Raw genomic sequence first — 22,266 nt, 5'->3', positions numbered from 1 at the left:
CCTCCGCATCTCGACTTCTATCTGGGCTTGGACAAGCTAGCAGTATCTCAGCTTTCCTGCTTCTTTCGGGTGGCATGGTAGCTAGGCACCGAAAGGGCGTTACCGCTGAACGACTATCATAACTGTAATATTGTGGTCTGCTCCATGCATTTAACTTTATCCAGAATGCGAGAAAACAAGACAACTGCATGGTCAAGCGCTACTTATTCGTAGATTACGGTTGTGTTTACGGGTGACTCAACTGAATATCTCGTTCATGACGTTCCTGGGCATCCTTCTGAATAGTGTGTTATATGGAGAGACAGCTATGTTTTGGACTGAACTTCCAATCATTACGGTGAGTTTGCAATAATCTTTCACGACTTGCGAGCAAGTGTCAATGAAGGGGTAATAGTTCTCCTATTTGGGCTACTGAACCGCCTCTTTTAGAACCAATGGCTTTGGTACTCGGATACAGGGTTTTCCGCCAGCATACTTCCAGGCCTTTGGTCGGTCGGCGTTTTTGTCTGGATAGAACATTCCCTGCTCCTGTGCTATTCCTAAGTATTAATTCTCGCGATTTTCTTTACAGGTAATATTGTTCCTGGCTCGCTTCAAATTCTCTTCTTCTGTGTGACTGCTCAAGCTATTCGATGTCACTCAAATGGATGGTTACTATCAAGAACGTGTTTGCCTGTTTTTGTTTCAGCTGATCGAAGACGATCCAAATATTCTCTTGTAAGGCAAAGTGCACCAATTTACGTAACTTCCTCTCAGCTTTCTTTCACTCTCTGACCTGGCATCTCTGTACGCCAAGGAGATGGGATACACTATAAATGAAGAGTTTCGACGTAACTTCGTTCACGTGGCATTTGGTGTGCTCTGCGACTTGATGAACTGTGAAGTACTTGTTACGTTTTCCATGAGTTACACTCACTGTAGACAATACCAAGGTCACGAAGGAAGAAAGTTGCCGTCCCTGCCTTCCAATCTCTCTCTTCAGCATGTGGTCCGAAGAGCATAGTGGTGAGTATACGTAGTGCACGCAGTGTCCAAAATCATGTGGAACACGAGATTTTTATCTAGTCGACTATGAGCAATTGGATTTTTTGCGTACACCTCGTTCTTTACCAGCTGTATACAATAGTAAACCGTAGGAGGGAATTTAGTAAACAGCCTAACTCATCTACACACCAGTTTGGTCTTAGCCGGATACTAATCTGGATCCATTTGGATCTGTCGTTTATGACGGACTTATACAAGGGGCAAACTTACTTTGTGCAAAGCACTGATGCATCTAGGAGTGGTTCTGAGTGAATGCGCTGGTTAGTGGCGAGCTTCATCTTCCATCTGCTGATCATAATTGGTTGTTTTGGAGTACAGGTGTCGGCCATTTTATGTGACCCAACTGACGTAACTGGTTTATACCAGGATACGTTTGCTTTCGTTGTTCTTGTCTCACTGATAATTTCGGTGCTCGAGGTTCTATCTGACTATTTATTCCTAAAGATCTTGCATAGACTGAAATATTCCAAGCATTCGGTCATGTTACCGGTCTCATTTCATACTTTATTCTTTCGTCCAGTTCTCTTGTTCTTACGTTTGTGTTACCGTTGTATTGGATGACCTGCGAGCGATAGTCCCTCCCTGTGATGCGGACTGATCCAATAGCTACTTGAATTTGAATTTGTTTGACAGTAACCTGGTCCCACGTCACAGAAGCTTCTTACTGTTCAACCACACTGGATTGCATCAATGCCTGATACGTGCTGCAATCAGCATCACGCATTTCTCTGGGCTCGAGATAGTTCAGTGGTTAAGGTGCCAGCTTATGGACTGGAAGGTCCTTGGTTCGAACCCAACCTCATCACCTCGATTGCTCCTGTCCAGGCTTGGGTAACTTGGCATCATCCCAACCCTCGTGCCTCCTTTCGTTGGCATGGTAGCTAAGCACAGATAGGTTGCAACAGCTAAACAATCTTTTTCATGCATCTTTGTTACTGAAATTTCGTTAGGATCCCTCAGTCTGATAATGATATAGTCCAAGAGATGTCCGTTCTCGCTTCTTGGATATGTCCAAGTCACAGTGGACGCCATTTTAACGTCGAACCTTTCACTTTTGATAGCTGTTTGTAAGTGAGATCACTCGTCAAACTCGGTGAACAGATCAACAGCCACCTGATCAACTACTAATATTTCGACACAACCAGTGTGTACTTTTCCTTGTTCGACTAGTTGAGTTTTGCTAGTGACGGTTTCCCGATTTCTTGACAGAATTGGCATGCAACTTTCGGGAAGTGTTCTGACTCTCCGAGTTGAATTTGGCGTATCTTCGCTCTCTGCTTGTGGTCTCTCTATGCTACTTGTGCCATTTTCTGTTCTTTCTGTTCTTTTGGCTCAGTGGTTGATTTTGCATTTCGGTGGTTGACTCACTTCAAACAGCTTCCCTTAGGCTAACGACTCGCAAGTCTGTCTCACTTGGGTGTTAGTGCTGGCCTAGCTCGGGTACGCTAGGATTAAGACAAGTGTCTGCCCCTAGTACTTTCACCAGTGCTTTTGGCCTACACATGACTCGTAATTGTTTGGGAGTGCCGAGTAATGCAAGTATCATCCCTACAGTAATATCGTCCTCGAGTGGACTACTCGCCCTAAAGTCATGATCGCTCGGCCAATTCGACTCAGAACCTGGAACCTAGCAATGTATTAAAACCAGTGCTTCATTCGGGTTGCGTGACAGCGTGACCCAACTCTGATTGGTCTATTTTTTTGAGGGGAATATCATAGTATTATTATGTGGAAACCGAATGGTAGCACTCAGAAAGACAGATTTTGGTCATCGTACTCTGAGCATAGAGTGATAGACTGTTCTATGTAGTTATGAGCTTCCGCGAACCCAGCGGCTTGTTTCCTATGATCCGGTTAGCTCGAAAGAGAACAATGCGTGGATGACTTTTTCGTATTTAGTAAAACGGCCTTCCACGAGGAATCCCACGTAATTTTTGTACCTTTAACAACAAATCCTATTCGTCCTGCTGACCATCCGTAATATTTTTACTATATTCCCGTAGGTTTCACCCACAGTCACGTTCGGCACTTCCGACGTGGCCCTAATGTCCCCAAGTGATTCTACTCTACTGGTCGGCGCCACAACTAAAGTCGTCCGTAAACTTCCAAGTTCGTCGCTTGTCCAAGACAGTTCATTGAGCACACAAATGGTTAGTTGTTTTCCACAATATTGCTCAAATTTCATAATTTATGCATATTCGTTTGTGCGGAATCGTAAAGCCTCGTTTCAGCCATCACTTTTACTCTCGTACATCTAAGTTCACATCTAATGAAAGCCAGGGATTGATGCAGCGGATTTATTCCAATTGGGGATCCCAACAACACAGTTTTGTGTGGCTGAGTGGGATTCTCCCCGTACTAAAATATCTTTTCCGGTTGGTTTCGTACAGTTGTTCTGCGGTCCATGTTTCTTTCCTCCCTCCCAGTGGCCTTCAAAATGTTCCGCTTTTTTACTATTACCATTCTCTGGTTGCCATGTATCCGTATTAAACCATGTGGTCTTCATCATCTATACGTTACTGATTGCGGAATTTGCCTTTTTCAGTTCGGAGCTGGAGTTGAAAATGTGTACCGTGTCATTTCGCAAAACCTTTATTTCGGCGAGCATTCTAACACAATCAGAAGGGCGAATGCATCATCTCCGCTTCGCGGAACGTCACACTAACCGTAGATTTTTAGATTTAAGGGCTAGTCAGTGGTATTTTTTCTGCTGACCGTTGCGCTGATTGTGTTTCTTCCGCTCAGATTTACCGTAGCAGTGATTAGCTTCCATAGTTGTCATTGCTGTTATTTGGTGTGGTTAGCTGCAAGTTCTCGAAGAAATGCGACACACACCGGGGGTTTTGGATGAAGCCACTGTCGTTACAAGCATATTATCATCGATGCGTCTTCGTTCATGTATTCTTCGGTTTTTTATACAAGCATCGGATCTGGGTCGGAATTGTTTCTAGGCAGGACCTAAACCCACAGACAGCCCACACCGACTTAGTTTTCAAACGAATGATTTAAAAAAAAACGTTTTCGCCCCCTGTCAGAAACCTTGGAAAACTTCGGTGCATCACAATCGACCCACCATTCCTGGAAATGCTCCGACGATGAAAGCCGAACCTCCTTCGGAAGGAGGGACAGTCAACGGCGTATCTATCAACCATTTCCAACGATTGAGTCAACTCCTTAAAACTCCGAATCCCATAATTCCCTACAAAATTGGGTCGTCGATTGCGTCTGTGGGCTGCACTGATCCTACCCCACCTGTGAATACTTCTGTGTCCTCTTTGAACTCCCGGAACCATGAGACATCTGTTTCCAAAGCTTCTTTTTCCAGTTCACACCATGCTTCACTAATACAACCGAACGATTCTCCCCCTTACATCACTGTTCAACGAAAGCTGACGGACGTAATTCCCGGTGAGTTTGTTCGCTACTAACCAAGTTGGTTTACTACATCCGTATCAGTTTAGTTTTATTTAACCATCTGTTCAACTATTGAGTAAACGAAGGATGATGCGAGCCTCCTAACAGACATAGACAACCGATTTGCGCACGAATATGAGTGACTCAAACGTACTCTCACATGATCCTGTTTTCAACTGTGAATGGTTGAGTTAGAGAAGCACGTGCCTCTGGTTGACAGGCGCTAGTTTTCCGCTGATCTCGTTTTGCTTGTGAAACAAGACCTGAAGAAAATTATAATTTTGTCTTCGGTCTCGATCTCATTGTACTGTAGCCATCACTACTAGTCGCTCAATCGGGCTTGCCTTCAGTCAGAATTTAGCCCGACGTATTTCGGGCTAGTAGTACCAGGTAAACTGGCATGTCAAGGTTACTTGACGTTTCTTGTCACTTTCCACCTTGTTGAAACGTGGCAATAAATAAATGTAGTAGATGTTGCGTGGGGACGTCTTGGTTCAAGCTAAACCATTGTGTATGTTTCTATTAGAATTTGCGCGCTTGCATGTATTTAAAAGGTCATCTCACGTGTATGCGGAAGCTTAGAAAATGCCGAGCATGCATTGTCCCAAGTAGGATCATGTGCTACACTGGTGGTGAGTGTTTTACAATGGAATGGATGTTATTGGTGCTCTACAAAACGTAAGTGAACTAAATGAAAACAATATGAAGCTGGGCGTAATAGGGGATGTGATATTAAGGAAACGACCACTCTTAGGTGTAAGCATAATCTTAAGAACTGTTGGAGGGTTTACGTGGTGACCACTGTCCATCAGGTACTTCGTTATTGCACACCTAATCTACCATTATTCTGAGTTCTGGAACCACTTAGGAGCTCCAAATTTAGGAGCTCAAACTTCGGAAGACCCATCGTACAAACCCAACCCCGGCATCTCCAGGCTTGGGCAATCTGGAAGTATCTCAGCCCTCAGGCTTCCTTCGAGTGGCATGGTAGCTAGGTGCCGAAAGGATACCACAGCTAAACGATTATCATTAACTAGGAACATCTGCACAATACGAATCCCAAGGCGCCTGAGAGTTTGGCTGATAAGTTTGCATCCACAATCACGCCCAAGCTAATGGGATGTTGGCTTTGATGTGTAGTTGGCACACACCTGGTCTCTTCAGTAGATATCAGTTGTGTGGCGTTATACTCCGTTTGAGTGCCGCATTCAAAAGGCGTCTGATAATTGCCGTATAAGTTACATTATATTCGGTTTTCGGTCTGTTCGCCGAGCTTGCCAGTTGGATTACAAACGTCAACCTCGCATCGACGATCCCATCCAGCGCACCCGCAACATTGCCACAACATTGCCATCATCTTATGCAGAAAAAAAACAGCCAGTCAGTAACGTTTCGTCTATTCGTGATTGTATACTACAGACACATTTTCATTCACATCTCGTTTTATCTCATCGAACTCTATGTTATGCCCAAGTTACTTTTTATTAGTTTCTCGATTTTGCCACCCAAATAGCATTCATTCTATCCTGAAACAGTCATCACTAGCGTGGCATCACGTGATTCCATGTGAGAAAGTGACTGTCCTGTGATTTCTAAGCTTCATCCTCGTGGAATGACCTTTTGAACTGCACTACTCATAAGGTTGCTGAAAACTCCTCGACCTTTTGAACTTATACGAACACGCCATTTCCGATTGTGTGTTAAGTCACAGGAGCGACGTTAGCCGTGATTAAAGCGCCTCTGCGGAAATACCGTCGATTGCGGTACGGGCTCTGTTCAGCGAATAAATGGTTATGGTGGATTTTGTCGCATAATACTGAGCCTAATTCATAGAGGAGGATAAGCCGGCTCCGTGGATTGCCACTATCATCCATTGGTGTCGAGGTCCTCACGGATGTTCCATAACCAAAGCGTCCCTGGCCTTATTTGGAACGTGCCGTTTGAAGAGTTTTAGGGTAACTTTTCAGGGAGTTTTGTTGTTAGACTGGCACTTTATGCTTATTTTTTTAAAGTGGTTATGATCACTATGCGCTCCGAAACACCCGTTGTGCTTTGCACTAATGCCCTTGTGTTTTCGCTCCACTCCCTACTTTGCATTCCTTCCTAGCTCGTCTTGTGGAGGAGACTTGACGCAAGTCAATCCTAATGCGAAGTTTTTCACTGCTTATTGTGAGAAAACAGTCAGGGCGCTTGAAGTCGTCATTTCCACTTGTTGCCTTCCGCTCATGAACTTTATTCACCATTATTGAAACATTTTTGTGCAAACAAACTATCGACCGGTTATAACTGTCTTTGTGCAACATCGTTTATTTATTGTTCCTTTGGCGTCCTCTCGCTTCAGACCACTCTTTATGCCACGAAATGTCATGCTCACTAATTCGTTGGAAAGTCGAACTACCTTTTGTCACATTGACTGTGGTAGTTTCGCTCGTTGCGTCAGAGATGGCTGAGTGGTTAGGGCGCGAACTTAGTGGTTCGAACATAACCTGGACATCTTGATTGCTCCTGTCTAGACTCGGGCAACCCGGGAGTATCTCAGCCATGCATGTGTTAATCGGATCGCTCTGTTTGTGCGTTCATCAGGTGATATTATTTAGCTTCACTAAATTTCTAGCATAAAAGTTTCGATTAAAACAGCAGTTTTGTTTCGCGGGCCTCCGTTAACTCCACTGTGGCGGCTTAAACAGCGAGAGAGGTCGGTACAACAGGCTAAAGTAAGCATTAGAAACCAAAAGCAAGGATGGCTGAAGATAAGTTGATTTTTCAACGACCAGATGCAAGTGGTGTCATCAAAATGACTTGCATTTTTCTACAATGGCCACTAATTTCATTCTAAAAAGCAACAAGATGTCATGTTTTCCAATGTTTCGAAGTTTGGTATGCAGTCAACCTGCGTGCTGCGCTGTCAATGTCCTCAGTCGAGTGAACCAGCTGAATCGGCGAACTGAGGACCTCGACAACTCTGCCTGTTGAGGACGTTTCATATTTTGTGAAAGACCGTACCAGTTAATGGGATACCAGACATCGTTTGAAGAGCATCCACCTGGAACAGCTGACGAAAATCGTTCTACACATTCTTAAAGACTGGCTGCTGTAGCTTTCAACCTGTCACTGACGATGATGAGTTCTGGATGTCAGAAATAGTTCATCTAGTCCTGGCTGTTTAATTTCTAGGGTTATTTTAGGCGTCAGACTGTTGACGTTCCTGTGTTAATTATAAGAATTTTCAGATGTGGCTCACCTTGTTTCAGTCTATTTTCAGGGAATATTTTTGGTTGTCAGCTGTCACTGTGTACGTGTTCGTAGCTGCTACAGTTTCGTCCTCCGACTGTTCTCGTAGGAACGAGGAGACTTGCCTCCCTTAGATCCATAATTGGACTCCTTTGAGTGGACATTTAGCTTCGTGCTACCGATTGTTACATTCGAACAGTCAGCTGGGCTGAGATCACCTATTTTGTTAAGTTGCAGTCATCCGGTTTCACCCTAGCCACCTCCCGGTTGGTGTCTTTATTGTATGTACGTGCAATAGTCGTGCCTCTTGATGTCAAAAGTAGGCTTTTCGGAATTCAGACATCTATAATGTTCCGCTTATTCATTGTCAAAACTTTGTTAATCTTCAAATCCTCGGAGTTTTTCAAACTTGCCGAGCTTTCAGCTGCTTAAGCAACATTTAGACGCCTCGATACTGAAACAGTGAAAATTTGTACTACCTACCGTGCTACATGCGTACGGTATCGAAGGTCATGCGCTCTCTGCTTCTACTTAAGCGTATCATACACTATTCGCCAGAACTTGAACACAGACCGTCAGTTGTTGGTGTATGTGTGGATTTAGTTTGGACTTCCATGCAGTGGCGACTGTACCGATTTCTGTCTTCGGTTCATGTGAAGGCTGTAGTTCTGTTGTGGTTTACGTTACAATCCTTAGTGTGCAAAAAGCCACTTGCCACGTGTGTTCGAGTCGATTATTCCAACTCGGTTTACAGCGCTCTTTGTCGTGCAAACCAACTAAATTCTCCTATTTGAGTTTAGCGAACTAACACCCAAAGTGAAATCGAGCCATCAACGTTATCGAGCGCGGCGATCTCATCTCTTGGTTTTGTAAGTAACGGAATGAAGTGAGCTCGGATTTATCCTTCCGCTGCTGAACTGGGCCCGGTGTCGACTCACTTAACAACAGTGAAAAGCCGGTTGCACCAGGACCTGTTCGACTCAACAGTATACTAGCAAGTGGATAGAATTAACATGGTGGGAGTTGATATGCGAAAACTGTACCGTTCAAAGTCTCAAGGTGAACGGTAAGACACTGATTAAGCAGCGTTTAATAATCGAGTGGTTTTGAAGACAATCTCACAGCAGACTACTTGTGAAAGCCAAATTACGAGATGACAAATATCCCAGCTCATGAAAGTTCGGTCCGTACTGTTCTTCTGAGAACAAAGGAATAAGACTCACTTTCGATCGTCGTAGTGGTCGGCATCACAATATGAGTGTTTACTGCTCTGTTTTTGATAGATACGGCAGTTCACACTGTTCCGGATAGATTCTTTTGTAACTGCCGCAGACCGAGTAAAGCATCATTAGGCTGGTGGCTTTTGGGAATTACTTTCCCGAAGTGACCATTGAAGTAACATTGCCCGTTCTGCGGCCTACGGGAGCTTCTGTAACTCTCATGATTCTGATATTACAACCGCTGGTGCCACGGAATTCCACTTGAGACTGTGACTTTCACTCGGGAGTTCGTACAGAATGCACCCAGAAAATTTAGAAAATCTTAAATTTTGATGATTTTTTTAGGTTGGCTTATTGGTGAACAAAATAATGAACAATTTCCTAAGTAGATTGTCTCCGGTTATTGTTGAGCGGTGGGTTCGGGATTTCGGGGCTGTCTATTGGATTGCTTTCTCATCTCTGTTGCACACCTAATGAACACCTGTCCTACGGTAAATTATCGAGTTGAAGAACAAAAAAGTAATCTCAAGCTCTTGGAAGTACAGGACAGAGGAATTGAGCTGCTTTAAAATATCGGGACTTTGAACTCTCAAGAATTCATGGGCTCCGTGCTACCTATGAGTATTACTCTCAACCGTGACGTTTATACATCATGGAGCTTAGCCTTGACGGTCAGTTATGCGGTCGGAATTTCCGATTGGTATGGTGGATTTAGTATTTACCCACCCTTACACGTTTTCGCTATTTAATCGGTCAATTTCCCACCCATTCATTAAATATGCAACCAGGATACTACAAGGCGCAGCCGTTTTATGACAGATCTGTGCGTAATTCCACGTGAAATTCCAGTTGAACATACATGGTGTCGGATGAGGGCCGTTGAGTTAATTTCTGTAAAGCAGTTTTTGGTCATATTCGAACAGAACCGTCTTCTGCGAGCATCTGCTGAATGCCGTAATGTACAATCCATTTCTGCAGATTCCGATAACTGAACCATGCACCACTATCCTTTATGTTGTGGGTGCCGTATGGATATTCTCCGGTCACATACGAACTTCCGATAATTGATGTCCGTGTNCCGTCTTCTGCGAGCATCTGCTGAATGCCGTAATGTACAATCCATTTCTGCAGATTCCGATAACTGAACCATGCACCACTATCCTTTATGTTGTGGGTGCCGTATGGATATTCTCCGGCCACATACGAACTTCCGATAATTGGATGTCCGTGTGTCGTATCGGCATTCCCACAAGCACCGCATATGATCGTTTCTTGTTTGATAAGCTGTTTGGTGAGGTGGTCATGATCCCTTATGGCTGCCGGGCCACTACCACCTTCCTGTGTCTTTTCACGCTTATGTGACCGGCGATTTGTCTTCATTAACCCTGGTGTTTTGAGTGTGACTCCGAGGCATTGTATTGCTCCATGATCGATAATCTACTGACAAGGTCACGTGGCTGTTTTAAACGGCAGCAGGTGTTGCGACTTTCATTTTGATATGACTACATAGCTGGGATAATCTCATCTTGATTTACCTCCTTTTTTACGGTATAATCGATTGTCAAGCTCGAATCCCTCATTTTGGAGTTTCACAAAGAAGAAGGTGGGAGATCCTGAGGTGAAACTGCACTTTGGAGATTCATGCCGAAGCATGCGACTACCTCCGGTACCCTGTTTAAACGCTTTGCACGATGCCGCCTGCACAATTCACCTCCATTAATCTCTCTCCAGAGGTCATTTCGATACACAGATTCTTGGTTCTGTGGAGTGTGCACTCCAACGCAAAGTCCAGGATAAAACTGAGAGGAAGGACACAACTATACTCAGTCCTAATAATTGCGAGGAACCTTTTAAACAGTTAATTATACACCCGATTTTTGCGAATAAGGGGCACGGAGAGTGTTCATGATCTCCGAGGTACGCTAGGAAGAAGGAACTCCCCGCGATAGATGAATCATTCACGCTTCATAGGTTACGCTGGCTAGGACATGTACTCCGTATGCCACTCCGTCTGCCTCACAGAACTCTTTGTGTCCAGCCGTGTGCTGACTGGAAGCGACCGTGAGGTGGACAGTATGACCAGTCAACCAGAAACGAAAACACTAACCGGCAAACTTAGTCGGGTCGGCAACTGCCACCTCCCTGGATGGGTACCATGGAACTCCACTGACCAATGGTTAATGACATTGACCGAAATTGCCCACTCGCGCATTCAGTGGCGCTCGTGTACCAAAATGGTTGCCTTCAATACGTAGCTACCCAGTTCCCGAACTAACCCACATTCCCGTCTTCCAGTGTTCGAGACTGTAGCAGCTTGAACCAATGTGCCTATGGTGCACGGTTTATAGCCGGTAAATCGGATTAACTTGAATCGAGAGCATCCTTCTGGTTAATGATATTTAGAAGAGTTGGTGGCTCGTGAGATACTGACTCGAGAACAGCAAGCGGGATTCCGGCCTGGTAGGGGTTGTGTTGACCAAATCTCCGCACTTCATCAGGTGCAAGAACAACGCCATACGTATAAGCGACCCACGATTCTAGTATTCCTGGATTTCCGAGGCGCATTCGACTCGGTTGATCGGTCTGTTCTTCTTGAGACGCTTGCCCACCAAGTAATGCCCTGGAAGCTTATGAACGTAATACGTTCTTTATACTCTCAGACTTCCGGACGTGTGAGAGTGTACGGAGAGCTCTCCATAAGCTTGTACACAAATCGGTGTCCGTCAGGGATGCCCACTCTCTCCATTACTTTCAATTTCGTGATCGATGAAATAATGAGACAACCGCTGGAGGGTCTCCAAAACCCTGGTATTCAAATAGTCTGTGAAGAAATCCTTGTCGATCTGGAATATGCAGACGACATTGCCCTCATGTTCGAAGAGGAGGAGGAGGCATAAGTATTCCTGGATGAACTGACCAAAGTCATCCCGTCCTTTGGTATGCACTTCGCACCCACAAAGTGTAAGGTCATGCTCGTGGACGTGCAGTCACTGAACACGCCACTTACGATCCAGGGAAAGGCACTGGAAGTTGTGGAGCGTTTTACTATATTGGAAGTTGTATTAGTTCTGACTGTAGTGTGACAGATGAGGTGAATGTACGAATCTGCAAGGCTCGGGCCGCGTTTGCTAGCTTGAGCCACCTATGGCGGCAGAATGGTTTATCCCTAAGTCTGAAGGGACGTGTGTATCAAGCTACAGTACGGGCTGTTTTGTTGTACGGCTGTGAGACTTGGCCTATTCGAGCAGCGGACCTGAGACGTCTTCAGGTGTTCGACAACCGTTGTCTCAGAACCATTGCTCGTGTGGGTTGGTGTCGGCGAATCCGTAACGAGACAGTTAGAAAGCGCTTTTCGGTTGTGCAACGGGTACTTCCATTGAAGAATGTGTCCAGCACCAGAAGCTGCGTTGGTTGGGATATGTGTTGCGTATGCCGAGGCATCCTTTGCCGAAGACAGTGCTGTTTTCCATGCTCAACTCAGAGTGGCGTAAACAGAGAGGTGGCCAACCCTTGACTTGGCAGAGGAGTATGAAGGAGATCACGAAGCGCTTGGGTGCTGTCGGTGCTACTCGCCTTCCAGGATGGGGACCGCGTGATCCTCACTGTGCCTGGTTGGAGACGTTACATGATATGGCTGCCAACCGACGTCAGTGGCGTTCTTGTTGTCAGTTTCTGTCCAGATTGCCTGAGTGAATGTTTGGAGGTGTAGGCACCTCGGAATGATTGTGTTAAGCTAGCACTAAGTCCCTTCCCCGTCCTTTTTTACTCTTTACAATAAGGCTTTCAAACAAATCATGGTTGTACGGTAGTGAAGCATCAGTGTTGAACACTGATGTCATGCTGTCGATGATGGTGATGATGATGATGATGATGACATCGTTTGTCCTCTGACTCGTGTACACCCTTAGCTTGGTTGTATAGAAATAAATTTTCTAGGAAGTCGGTCGACTGTCATATGGAACAAGTTATCAGGTCAACAATACTTGTGGAGCGTGATCAGTTCACCCATCGTGCGTGAGTTATTTCTTCCGGAAGCTATTCGGCATACCTAGGTGTTACTGATCCAGTGTTGTCGGGACACTCGAACAAAGCTCCGAAGGCATTAATGATCAAACACTGAACGTTTTTTAACGCCATGAGTGCCCAACGTCTAGGTTTCTGACCCATACAACCATATGGAGTGCACCGTAAGATTTTAAGCCCAACCCTTGACAGATAGGCTGATATGACGCGGACTCCTTAGGTGATGCCCTGGCCAGGCGACTGGGACTTCTACAGGTGTCCAGGTGAACATTTGTTCACCACAATCGGGTCATTCGCAAGTCCACACAGTCTGACAGTGGCACTTTAAACTATATCCCAAACAGCGATGGTGATGTTGATTTGTTAGCTAAGCTCGGCAAACAGAGTAACAGACACCTGAGCAACAAATTAATCATTATTCGCAAGTCCACACAGTCTGACAGTGGCACTGTGAACTATATCCCAAACAGCGATGGTGATGTTGATTTGTTAGCTAAGCTCGGCAAACAGAGTAACAGACACCTGAGCAACAACATTAATCATTCTTGTTCCTAAATACTTATGAGTAACCTAATCATAGAGAAACGCAAATTCCCCTCCATCAATGTACAATGCTGGGTGAAGGCTCATCAGGCCCAACAGACTGGTGACCCTTTAAGGTAGAAAGGCATATTTGTACTGCGAATGAGTGGGTGCTCTAAACTCAGACCGCAACCCAGGATGAACGGGTTGAATGAAATAGGTTGACGGTAGATTTGAGCCGCGGCGTGCAGTAATTCAGCTCTTCATATACCTGTCTGACGTGCCTACAAAGGGGATTCACACAAGAGTGATTGTCAAGTGAAACAGGGCGGGGCTTAAGAGATAAGAGGAAGGATGGGAGGCTGCCACGTGTTTTCACTTACCCGGCCTAATGTGTCTAGCGAATTGGGCTGATGATACCACTCAACGGCCTATGTAGAATGAAGGCGATTTTACCTGTAAAATTCATGACTGTGCGTAAGTTGAGGAGGGTGATTAGGGTTTGCAGTCAAAAGCATTGAACAACCTGCTAGGAGAGACTTAGCGAATGCTATTGCTGAAGGGAAGTATTGCGCTCTGAACCATCCATTTGGAGGACGCATTTCACAGGTGGATACGGGAGTCCTTTGTAGCAATTTATATGCCAATACTCATAACTGTTGTTGGGTTGTAATATGTCTTGTAGGAGAGAACTTTACATTTCCACCTATACTGGTATGTTAATAGCTTGAGTGCATTTGTTGCTATTCGCTCAGATGACTTATGATCTACCCACGGAACTTGACAATTCGCCGTAAAGTGGCTTGTAAATCTTAGCGAACTGATCAACCACGAAATTCCGTGCCCTTAAGAAAAAATGATGCTTTACAAGGAAAGCTGCTTGGCGCTGAATTCCTCAATATATGTCTGCCGTTTCCAAGGTGCCTTTGAGTATGATCACTCAGTCAGTTAGTCCGGACAAGTTGCCTATACTTTCATGTACATTCTGCTATTGACAGTGAAAGTACATTCGGTGATAGAAAAGAGAAGATTTGATATTATTGTTCAATTCTGATAGATATCGTTTCTGGTGGGCGTGTGAATGAGCCTTCTATTCTATGTTAGGGAACTCTATGACTTTGACCTGAAACTCCGGTGGGTTGGCAATGTGGAATATGGGTTGCTCAGGTGCGCTGGTTGTTGGTCTGTTCACCGGGCTTAGTAGTTTGATTGCAGAGGTTTCATCACCAACCAAGGTGAAATCGTCACTGATTTACCCACTGAACGCCGCACTGACGATGTCACCTCAAAGGGTGATGAAACGCTTGCAATCCAACTGTCAAACTCGGCAAACAGAATAAAAACCTCTCAAGTGGGTAGTTATACGCCACACTACTGTGGTGTATAACTAGCCGTCCATTTGAAGGTGATACACACATTCCGTTCATCATTATCTCCAGATCAAGATACAAAGCTCAGAAGGAAGGTTCGTGTAAGATCTCATCCAGCCTAAATTTTTGGTACGGAATTACAAACCCCTGCAACAGACGCCCGCCCCAGTGACGATATAGGATAACCGTGGTATATTCAACCGCAAAGTAGATGAAGATCTTGAAGACACGTGGTCCCAGTCCGAATGCGGACTGGTCAACAAAAGCGATTACCTACCGACTGCTGTTTATCAGTCCCATGTCCCGAAATCATCGGTGAACAAAACCGTGGCAGCTGGAACCACTGCACGGAAAGTACGCGGTTCTTACAGCTGACGACGATGAATGTGTAGTCACCACAAGCAGCAGGATAGGGTTGTGGTCCGCGGTAGGAAATTAGGACTGGCCTACCTAAATCATTTCACAAGGCAACCAAGGGGATATCCGCTTGGCTTTATACAAGACAAGGCTGAGGAAATGGTTGAGCCAATTCTGCGAAAGTTTCAGCACCGACGAAGAGAGTCTCTAGCTAATAGTGAATCAAACTGCCAGGCATCTGATTCGATGTTTCCAGCGGTCCGTGTAATTATCCAAGGTTTGTGTTTAATGGCCCATGAAACTCTTAGTCCTTATTCCTTGTTTTCAACATAGAGAGAGAGAGATGTAGTCGACGGACACTCGTAGTTACGTGTGATATCGTTTTTTGTGTGGGTTCATGCAATGTGGCGTCCGTCAGCATCCATACACCATCGAGACCATTCAATTATTCCGCGCATTATAACCTATCATTTAGCGTTTTGTTCCTTTTTGTGGTTCGTACCATATTAACCACAATTACCTGGTTCACACCGAATCTTCAACTAATCGAGTCCTGTTAGCCCGTCCGTCGGGTGAACAACGGCAACATTGGGATTCGTACTTAATACGCTGTCCAGAACCAGCTTAGTCGGTAGTTCAATTCCCAAAATTGACAGTCCTTTTGGTGAGTTTTTCATAAAAGACCAAAGATGGATGTTCGAGCTTCTCCACAACGTGGTCGTTGGCTTGTTCGCTGAGCTGAGCAATTTGGTTGCAAACGTTTCATCACCAATCGAGGTGACATCATCAGTGCGTAGTTGTGCGTAGCGGTGGGTTAGTGGTTGTGCTACAACAACATTTGACTCAATTGGTGTAGTTCCATATCACACTCCACGGTCATCCACCCACAGTGAAAGGGAAGTCGAGTTTCTGTCATTCACAGATTCCGCCCGTAAGAAACGGACAACTTCTAACTCGTAAATGGTCTCACCACACTAGTCAGGGTTTTTGACGATCATCATTTCAACACAAAATAAGGGACTGCGATTATTTAACATACACTCATCTTTTGCAAAGAACATATTCGATCCGGCTAGGAAGCGAGTGCCGTGGCAAAATAACTTGGACATTTCCTGGAGTTGGGACAAAATATGACTAGTTTTGATCCGGACTGGATTCCCTGTTTTACTCTACACACTTCTTCGTTCGTCCGCCTAAACTAAGTAATGCTTTCGCAAGCACGGAAGTGACGCACTTTGCATTTCAAATGAGACTCACGTCTTGCAGAAGTTAAATTAAAATTAACGCAGACAGTAACGATTCCCTTGGGTTGTGTTTTCTTTGATTCTGAGGTCGAACGTGCAGTGGAGAGGGCAGCCGTAGCAAAAAAACAGGTTACCAAGGTTTCAACCACCGAATGCTCGCGCGCATTTCAAAGAACTACCATCGGTTTGCGTAGCAGCGAATGTGTTCAAAGTCGCAGGGCGAATAATATTGGAGAGAAATTATGTATTGCAGGCCGTTTTCGACCACCAATAATTTGAAAAACGAGGGTATAACGACAAGTATTAGCGAAGACACTCGTTTATCGTTGGTGCAGTTGCTTTTTTCGTTAATTTTATCAAGTCCTAGGTTGATCCTACAGTTTGACATCATGATATTCGACCAGTTTTTTGCGGAATGTCCGTCACGTTACAATGATGGTGAACAGACTTGCAGTTTTCCAGTAGTCGTATGGTTGCTGACATCACTGTTCGTAGAATGACACTAGTTTTAGGCTGATTTCACTAGTTTAGGTTGGGCATTTGGGAAGGCCTGAGTACACTAGTGATCTACAAGGCCTATCCCGCTAATTTATGTGCATCTGTGTATTGCGCATGTAGACATAGCCACTGTTTCACTTGAGAGGTCAGCCAGTCCCGAATAGCTCGCTTGTTCTGTGACACTAGGCCACTCTCTGTCACAAGACTTATCACTGCTCAGTGCACACTATCGAATAATGGAAGCATTGGGAAGTTGCTTGTTTATCCTTGTAATATAAGTGTACATGGTTTGGGTTGGTTCGACGAAAGGAGGAATATGATAGTTTTCTGGGGTGCTACGTTTTGGAAGCATTTGAGAACTGCTAGGAAGGTTGGCCTGACTAAAACATGGCAGTTCTTACACGTTGGCGAGGCTTGAGTGCTGTCTTGCTTCTGCGGACTACACCGAAGAGATCTCTGTTTCTTAGGGTTCACCCATGCCAGAAAACACAAAGAAGGTCAGCCAGACCAAATATGGTTGGTCTACGTATTCTCTACAAGGTTTTTTGGGGTGTAGCATCACACATTTTCGAGATAAGACTGTAAAGGCGGCAAGATTCTCTTCCTAATTGGACGAGATTTTCATTTTTATGGAAGCGCCAACATTCGCTCATTCCTACCAAAGAGTAAGTTCCCGTTTCCGACTAGAAATCACACTTCTCGGTCATCCGAATGTTGACCGTGATTACTGACGAACTATCAGATGCCATAAAAGAACTAACAAATACAATCCAATGCGATCCCAGACCTATCTGCCCTGCGCAGCGGCAGCGAATTTGGATCATCTTGATCTTACATCACTGGCTCTTGGCTTAGGTCGGTTGTCAACCTTCAAACACAGCCAATCGTGCATTATCTACTGGTGATATAGGATGAGATTTTTAACCTGACTTGAACTGGCTTAGTCGACAATTGAGCCCATCTCATACAGACGGTGACATGTTCTGAATTATAACTCATATATACCAGGGAGCGATGTGAACGTTTATTGAGTTTCCGACTTGGTGCGACTTTCTTCGAGGATAAATATTCCCCATACAGTCATCTTGTTTTGCGGTTCTCATGTGTAATTGGTTAAGTTGCTCGAAGGTTGCAAGTTTATAATTATCTGGATGCAGGGGTTAACTGATCTTATGCAATGCTGTGAATTCCGGTTATTTAGTATTTCTTGATAAAACCTGGCAAAGGCACTGGAAGACATTTGGATTCCCATCAATCTAAAGTAAGGAACATGGGAGAGATTTTCCCTCGTAGATATACCTTCGCGTCCATAGGGGGGCACCTTCAGGTTTCCTTATGGGGGATGAATGCCGTAACTTTGTTCCTCTAAACTTTGAATCACAGCATACGGTTTCAGCAGAGAAGTGAGCCAAATGCAATTTTTTGTTGATTATTTTCCATGGAAGACATTTCAATCTCACCTTGCATCTATTGTGTGCCTCTTGAGTAGACGCAATGTAAAGAGCCTAAAGAATCTCGAGCACATATATTTAATACGTAATGCGGTTGCAGTAGAAATCGATGAGTACCTAATATACTAAGTAATATGTTCGAAAACTGTACAAATGGTCGACATCTCTCCGATAGTATTGCAAGCGACTTTCATACATTAGTTGTACTGGTTTGGCTCCATATTTTTGAGCGGATCAATACAAACGATATTGGCAGAGGACACCGTTGATGTGGAGCCCGCCATTAACGGGAAAGGAATCCAGGATAATGTCTTATCAGTTGCGTTGTCAGAGGGGATAGAATGACCTAGGCTGTCAATGGTGCAGATAGTTCCGTCCTCCAGAGCTTGTTTTAAATGCAGAGTTGCTCCACACGAATCCAAGACAGAACTAACTGCGTATACTGTTGGTTGGATAGGAACTCCGGAGATACCGCCGTTAGTAGGGCTGGAACTGAGGATATAATGTGGCCCATGTGTTGGACAACTTCCGGTGAAGGTGCTTGGGATCTGCAATAAGACAAACAGAGATATGTTTTACTACTAACTGACGGCAAGTAGCGAGCGATAACAAGAAAGTTCTACCTGAGTTTCATGTACACCAAATTCGACTGAACCGTGAGACTCAGGAGTTCCGAAAGTGAGAGAGAAGAAGAGAAGCCATATCACAGCACAAATATAAATAAGTTGGCTTGACAGTGAGGCCAAACCCAAATATCTTTTCCAATCAATAGAAACCTAAGTAAAGAATACAGATCAAGGATTCACTCGACTTTCGGTGTCGGAAGTAGGCTGATCTGTTGGTTAATGTTTCGGAACCAAGAAATCCGCGTCTAACTAATCGGGCTCCCTGTGCATTGTGGTTTACTGCCAGCTATTTCCGCTTGTACCTGCAACAGGATTATTTTGGAAATGCTTGGAGATGGCCCTTTTGTGGCCTACTTTGTCGCCTACTTATCGCGGCAACCCGATGCCTCACCGTTTTCTCACGCTCACCAGTCCATCAATTCAAATGCAAGGCTAACGGATCATAGACGCCCTGTTTTTTGGATGTTGTTTGGGAGATTTCTGTTGTAATGTCAGTTGGGATAGAATAATCAGCTAACTAAAAGCACGAATGACTTCAACGATATTCATTTTGACTTTCATCGGATGGAGTCGCTTGACATCATCATCAGAGTCACATAAATCATTGGTTTACTTTATCTCACAGCAGCTATGAGCATGACAACAACCCAGCGTGAACGCGAAAACCGCAGCCTAACCAAGAAATCGGTATGGTCTATTTGTTGTCGCCAAAAATAACCATATTTTTCTTCATATCGGGAAAATTTCGCATCGAATGATATACAGTCCACTCTGTAATCAAAGCATGTTGACGCAGCAGACTGCATTCACTAACATCATAGTTATTTTTCCATTGGAAAAGAATAATTGCAGTATCAGTTGCACACATATTCTGAAGTGTTTTATCCAAGAACGGAAGTGCGATTATACTCCAAGGGTGAATGCTTTTTCTGCTGCATATAACTCCGACGTCCAGACTGCTTTGGAACGTGGAAAGTATTAATATGTCAGATGTGGATGGGTGGGTAAGTAATTTACAGTAACGTCACAATTTTACGAACACCTACGCTGTGGCTGTCAGATTTACAGGCAACTTATGGACTGGTGCGCATCTGATTTGATGGGCGCGTGCGAGTAAGGGGAGTATGGATGAGAGATAAACGGAAAGTAGAAACTTAAAGTAGGATGTTCGCCTCAGAAGAAACTTTCTGGTCGCGGAATTCTACTGACATACAAGTGTATTACCGATGGGAGGATTCTGCTATCTTTTGCATGCTAGGACATGTGTTCATATATCAGATTTGCCTCGTCGATCTTATTCTGCTTTATACACAAATGGCAGTGGTTCGCCAACTAGCTGCACATTCTTTTTATTCTAAAGATTAAATTGCATGATTCCTTAGACGGATATCTGTAAAGACTTATATTACAAAATGCAATCGTCTTATACAACAGTCATGCGCAGTAGTTTTACGACTTTAGGGCATCGGAAATTTATCGTGCCAGCAGATCATTCCGGGAAGGTTTCTTTCCATTTTCCGAGGTCGTTTACATCCATAAACCTCACTGTAAAGGTGTGTGGTCTCTAATCCACCCAAGCCTTATTATACTACTTAATGAAGTTAACATCTACAGATAGCATGCCCAAGTTTTTCAGAAAATTCAACAGCATACAATCACGGCACTTTGAGTAGGCTGTGTCTGAAGAAACTATTGGATTAAGTTTGAGTGATAAATGACTCTCCATGTAATCAAATATTATCGGGACTTAGAAATCAATAAAACCAAAATTCATAAATGATCACTAGTCTGAAAACACAATTGAATGAAGGTGAGATATGTCATTTTGCTGAGAAGCAAATTGAGTTGGAAATCGAAATTTTGTACTCGAGGTTCACGAAAGAGGAAGAATAATTTGACAGGTGAGACCGCTTTCTGAGAATGTAATGCTGCCACTCGAGAAGCCAGCACATACTGACAAAGTGATGTGGCTGAATGGTGCCATATCCCAAGTGCGGCTAATCGCGCAGTTGATCGGTCACCCGCAGCCGAACCTTTAGAGGCATAAACCACTAGCCAAGGGGGTGGTAAGTTTCAGACTCCCCGGAATTTTATCAGATATGCATGACTCCTAATAAGAATGAGGCAGCTGAACAGGTTTTCTCGGCTTTTCGGGATAAGTCGGCGTCACATCTCAATTCCAATTTCACAAATCTCCTCACATTGCCATCATTTCAAGCTATTTTACCCTCATTTTTTAATACACTGGCAATGATTATAGCCCGTCACCAAAGAGTGACAGAAATAGGCAGGTAACGACTGGTTCCGACCAGAGTCTAGCCGTTATGTGTAATGCAACTCTTAGGATACATTCGCGTCTTATTTACAGTCGTCAGTTAACCCACCAATCATGCTAATTGACAGTCCGGTTTAGTGGACAACCTCCTCAAAATTTTAATTAATGCATCACCGAGCTTCTACTTCAGACTTTGAAAATGGTCTCAGTTAAATCTACTTCCACAATTGCTTTTTAAAAGAGCTTAAAATTCCAGCCGTTTCACAAGTGGTTTGCTCTACCTAAAGACATTCAAATTTGGAGGGTTGGTTAGCCTTAAGTGGTTTGAAGTGGCGATCAGCAATGCTGTTTGGTATAACCTGAAACAAAGATGTGCTGAGTTTTGAGTAAAAACACTGACACCATTTATTTTTAAGAAGGCATTTTGTGGTGCGGATTTCAAAGGGATTTTTTGTTAGTACTGTTGATTATGATCGACAAGCGGGTTAATAAAGGGCACCACAGGACACCTCCAGAAGTAAAAAAATACTGCCAAAGGGAATGAACACCATGCAGAACCAAATAAAGAACACACAAAACTGGGATCAATAGCCATATAAAGAGTTGATCGTGGGTAAAGGAGTAAAATCCACCGAGTTAAACTCAGAGAAAATCTGTGTATTGAGCGAATACAAACAAGAGAGAGCTAAGGTTCAGGATGCATGAATAGTTAACGAATGACTGCGTTATATAAGGTTGGATCCCTTGAAGCATCGTAGCGATGGACGCCTTACCAGCCTTTAAATATTTGTAAAATGTAAAATCCTGCACTACCTTCAGTGAGTTTGTTCAGTGTGTTCATTAAATCAATGTGGTTTAGGGATGCCATAAGCTCAGCCTGCTCCAAGCCAGAAAGGTAAGGCCTTAAATTCATAAGTAAAGACATGTTCAGAAAGAATGGACACTGAAAGTCACTCAAGGTCTAGTGCCAAAATGTGGGATGAAGTCGGAG

General features: G+C 44.2%; 2 protein-coding genes across 2 annotated transcripts; one reads left to right on the top strand and one right to left on the bottom strand.

Moving 5' to 3' along the window:
* Window positions 1-643: 643 nt before the first annotated feature.
* On the top strand, window positions 644-6,997 carry T265_08412 (hypothetical protein; the record flags this gene model as incomplete). Its single annotated transcript, XM_009174208.1, has 6 exons — window positions 644-717; window positions 757-883; window positions 922-1,005; window positions 3,048-3,194; window positions 4,080-4,452; window positions 6,566-6,997. The coding sequence occupies 6 exons, from the start codon at window positions 644-646 to the stop codon at window positions 6,586-6,588; spliced, it is 828 nt and encodes a 275-aa protein (XP_009172472.1).
* Window positions 6,998-9,818: 2,821 nt separating this feature from the next.
* Window positions 9,819-10,289, bottom strand: T265_08411 (hypothetical protein; the record flags this gene model as incomplete). The annotated part of the gene is made up of 1 exon (XM_009174207.1): window positions 9,819-10,289. One exon carries the CDS (start codon window positions 10,287-10,289, stop codon window positions 9,819-9,821), a length of 471 nt encoding a protein of 156 aa, XP_009172471.1.
* Between the last annotated feature and the right edge of the window lie 11,977 nt (window positions 10,290-22,266).

This window comes from Opisthorchis viverrini (genome assembly GCF_000715545.1).
Source record: "Opisthorchis viverrini unplaced genomic scaffold opera_v5_221, whole genome shotgun sequence".
In the NCBI taxonomy this organism is placed as follows: domain Eukaryota; kingdom Metazoa; phylum Platyhelminthes; class Trematoda; order Opisthorchiida; family Opisthorchiidae; genus Opisthorchis; species Opisthorchis viverrini.
This window is presented reverse-complemented; position numbering and strand designations above follow the sequence as displayed.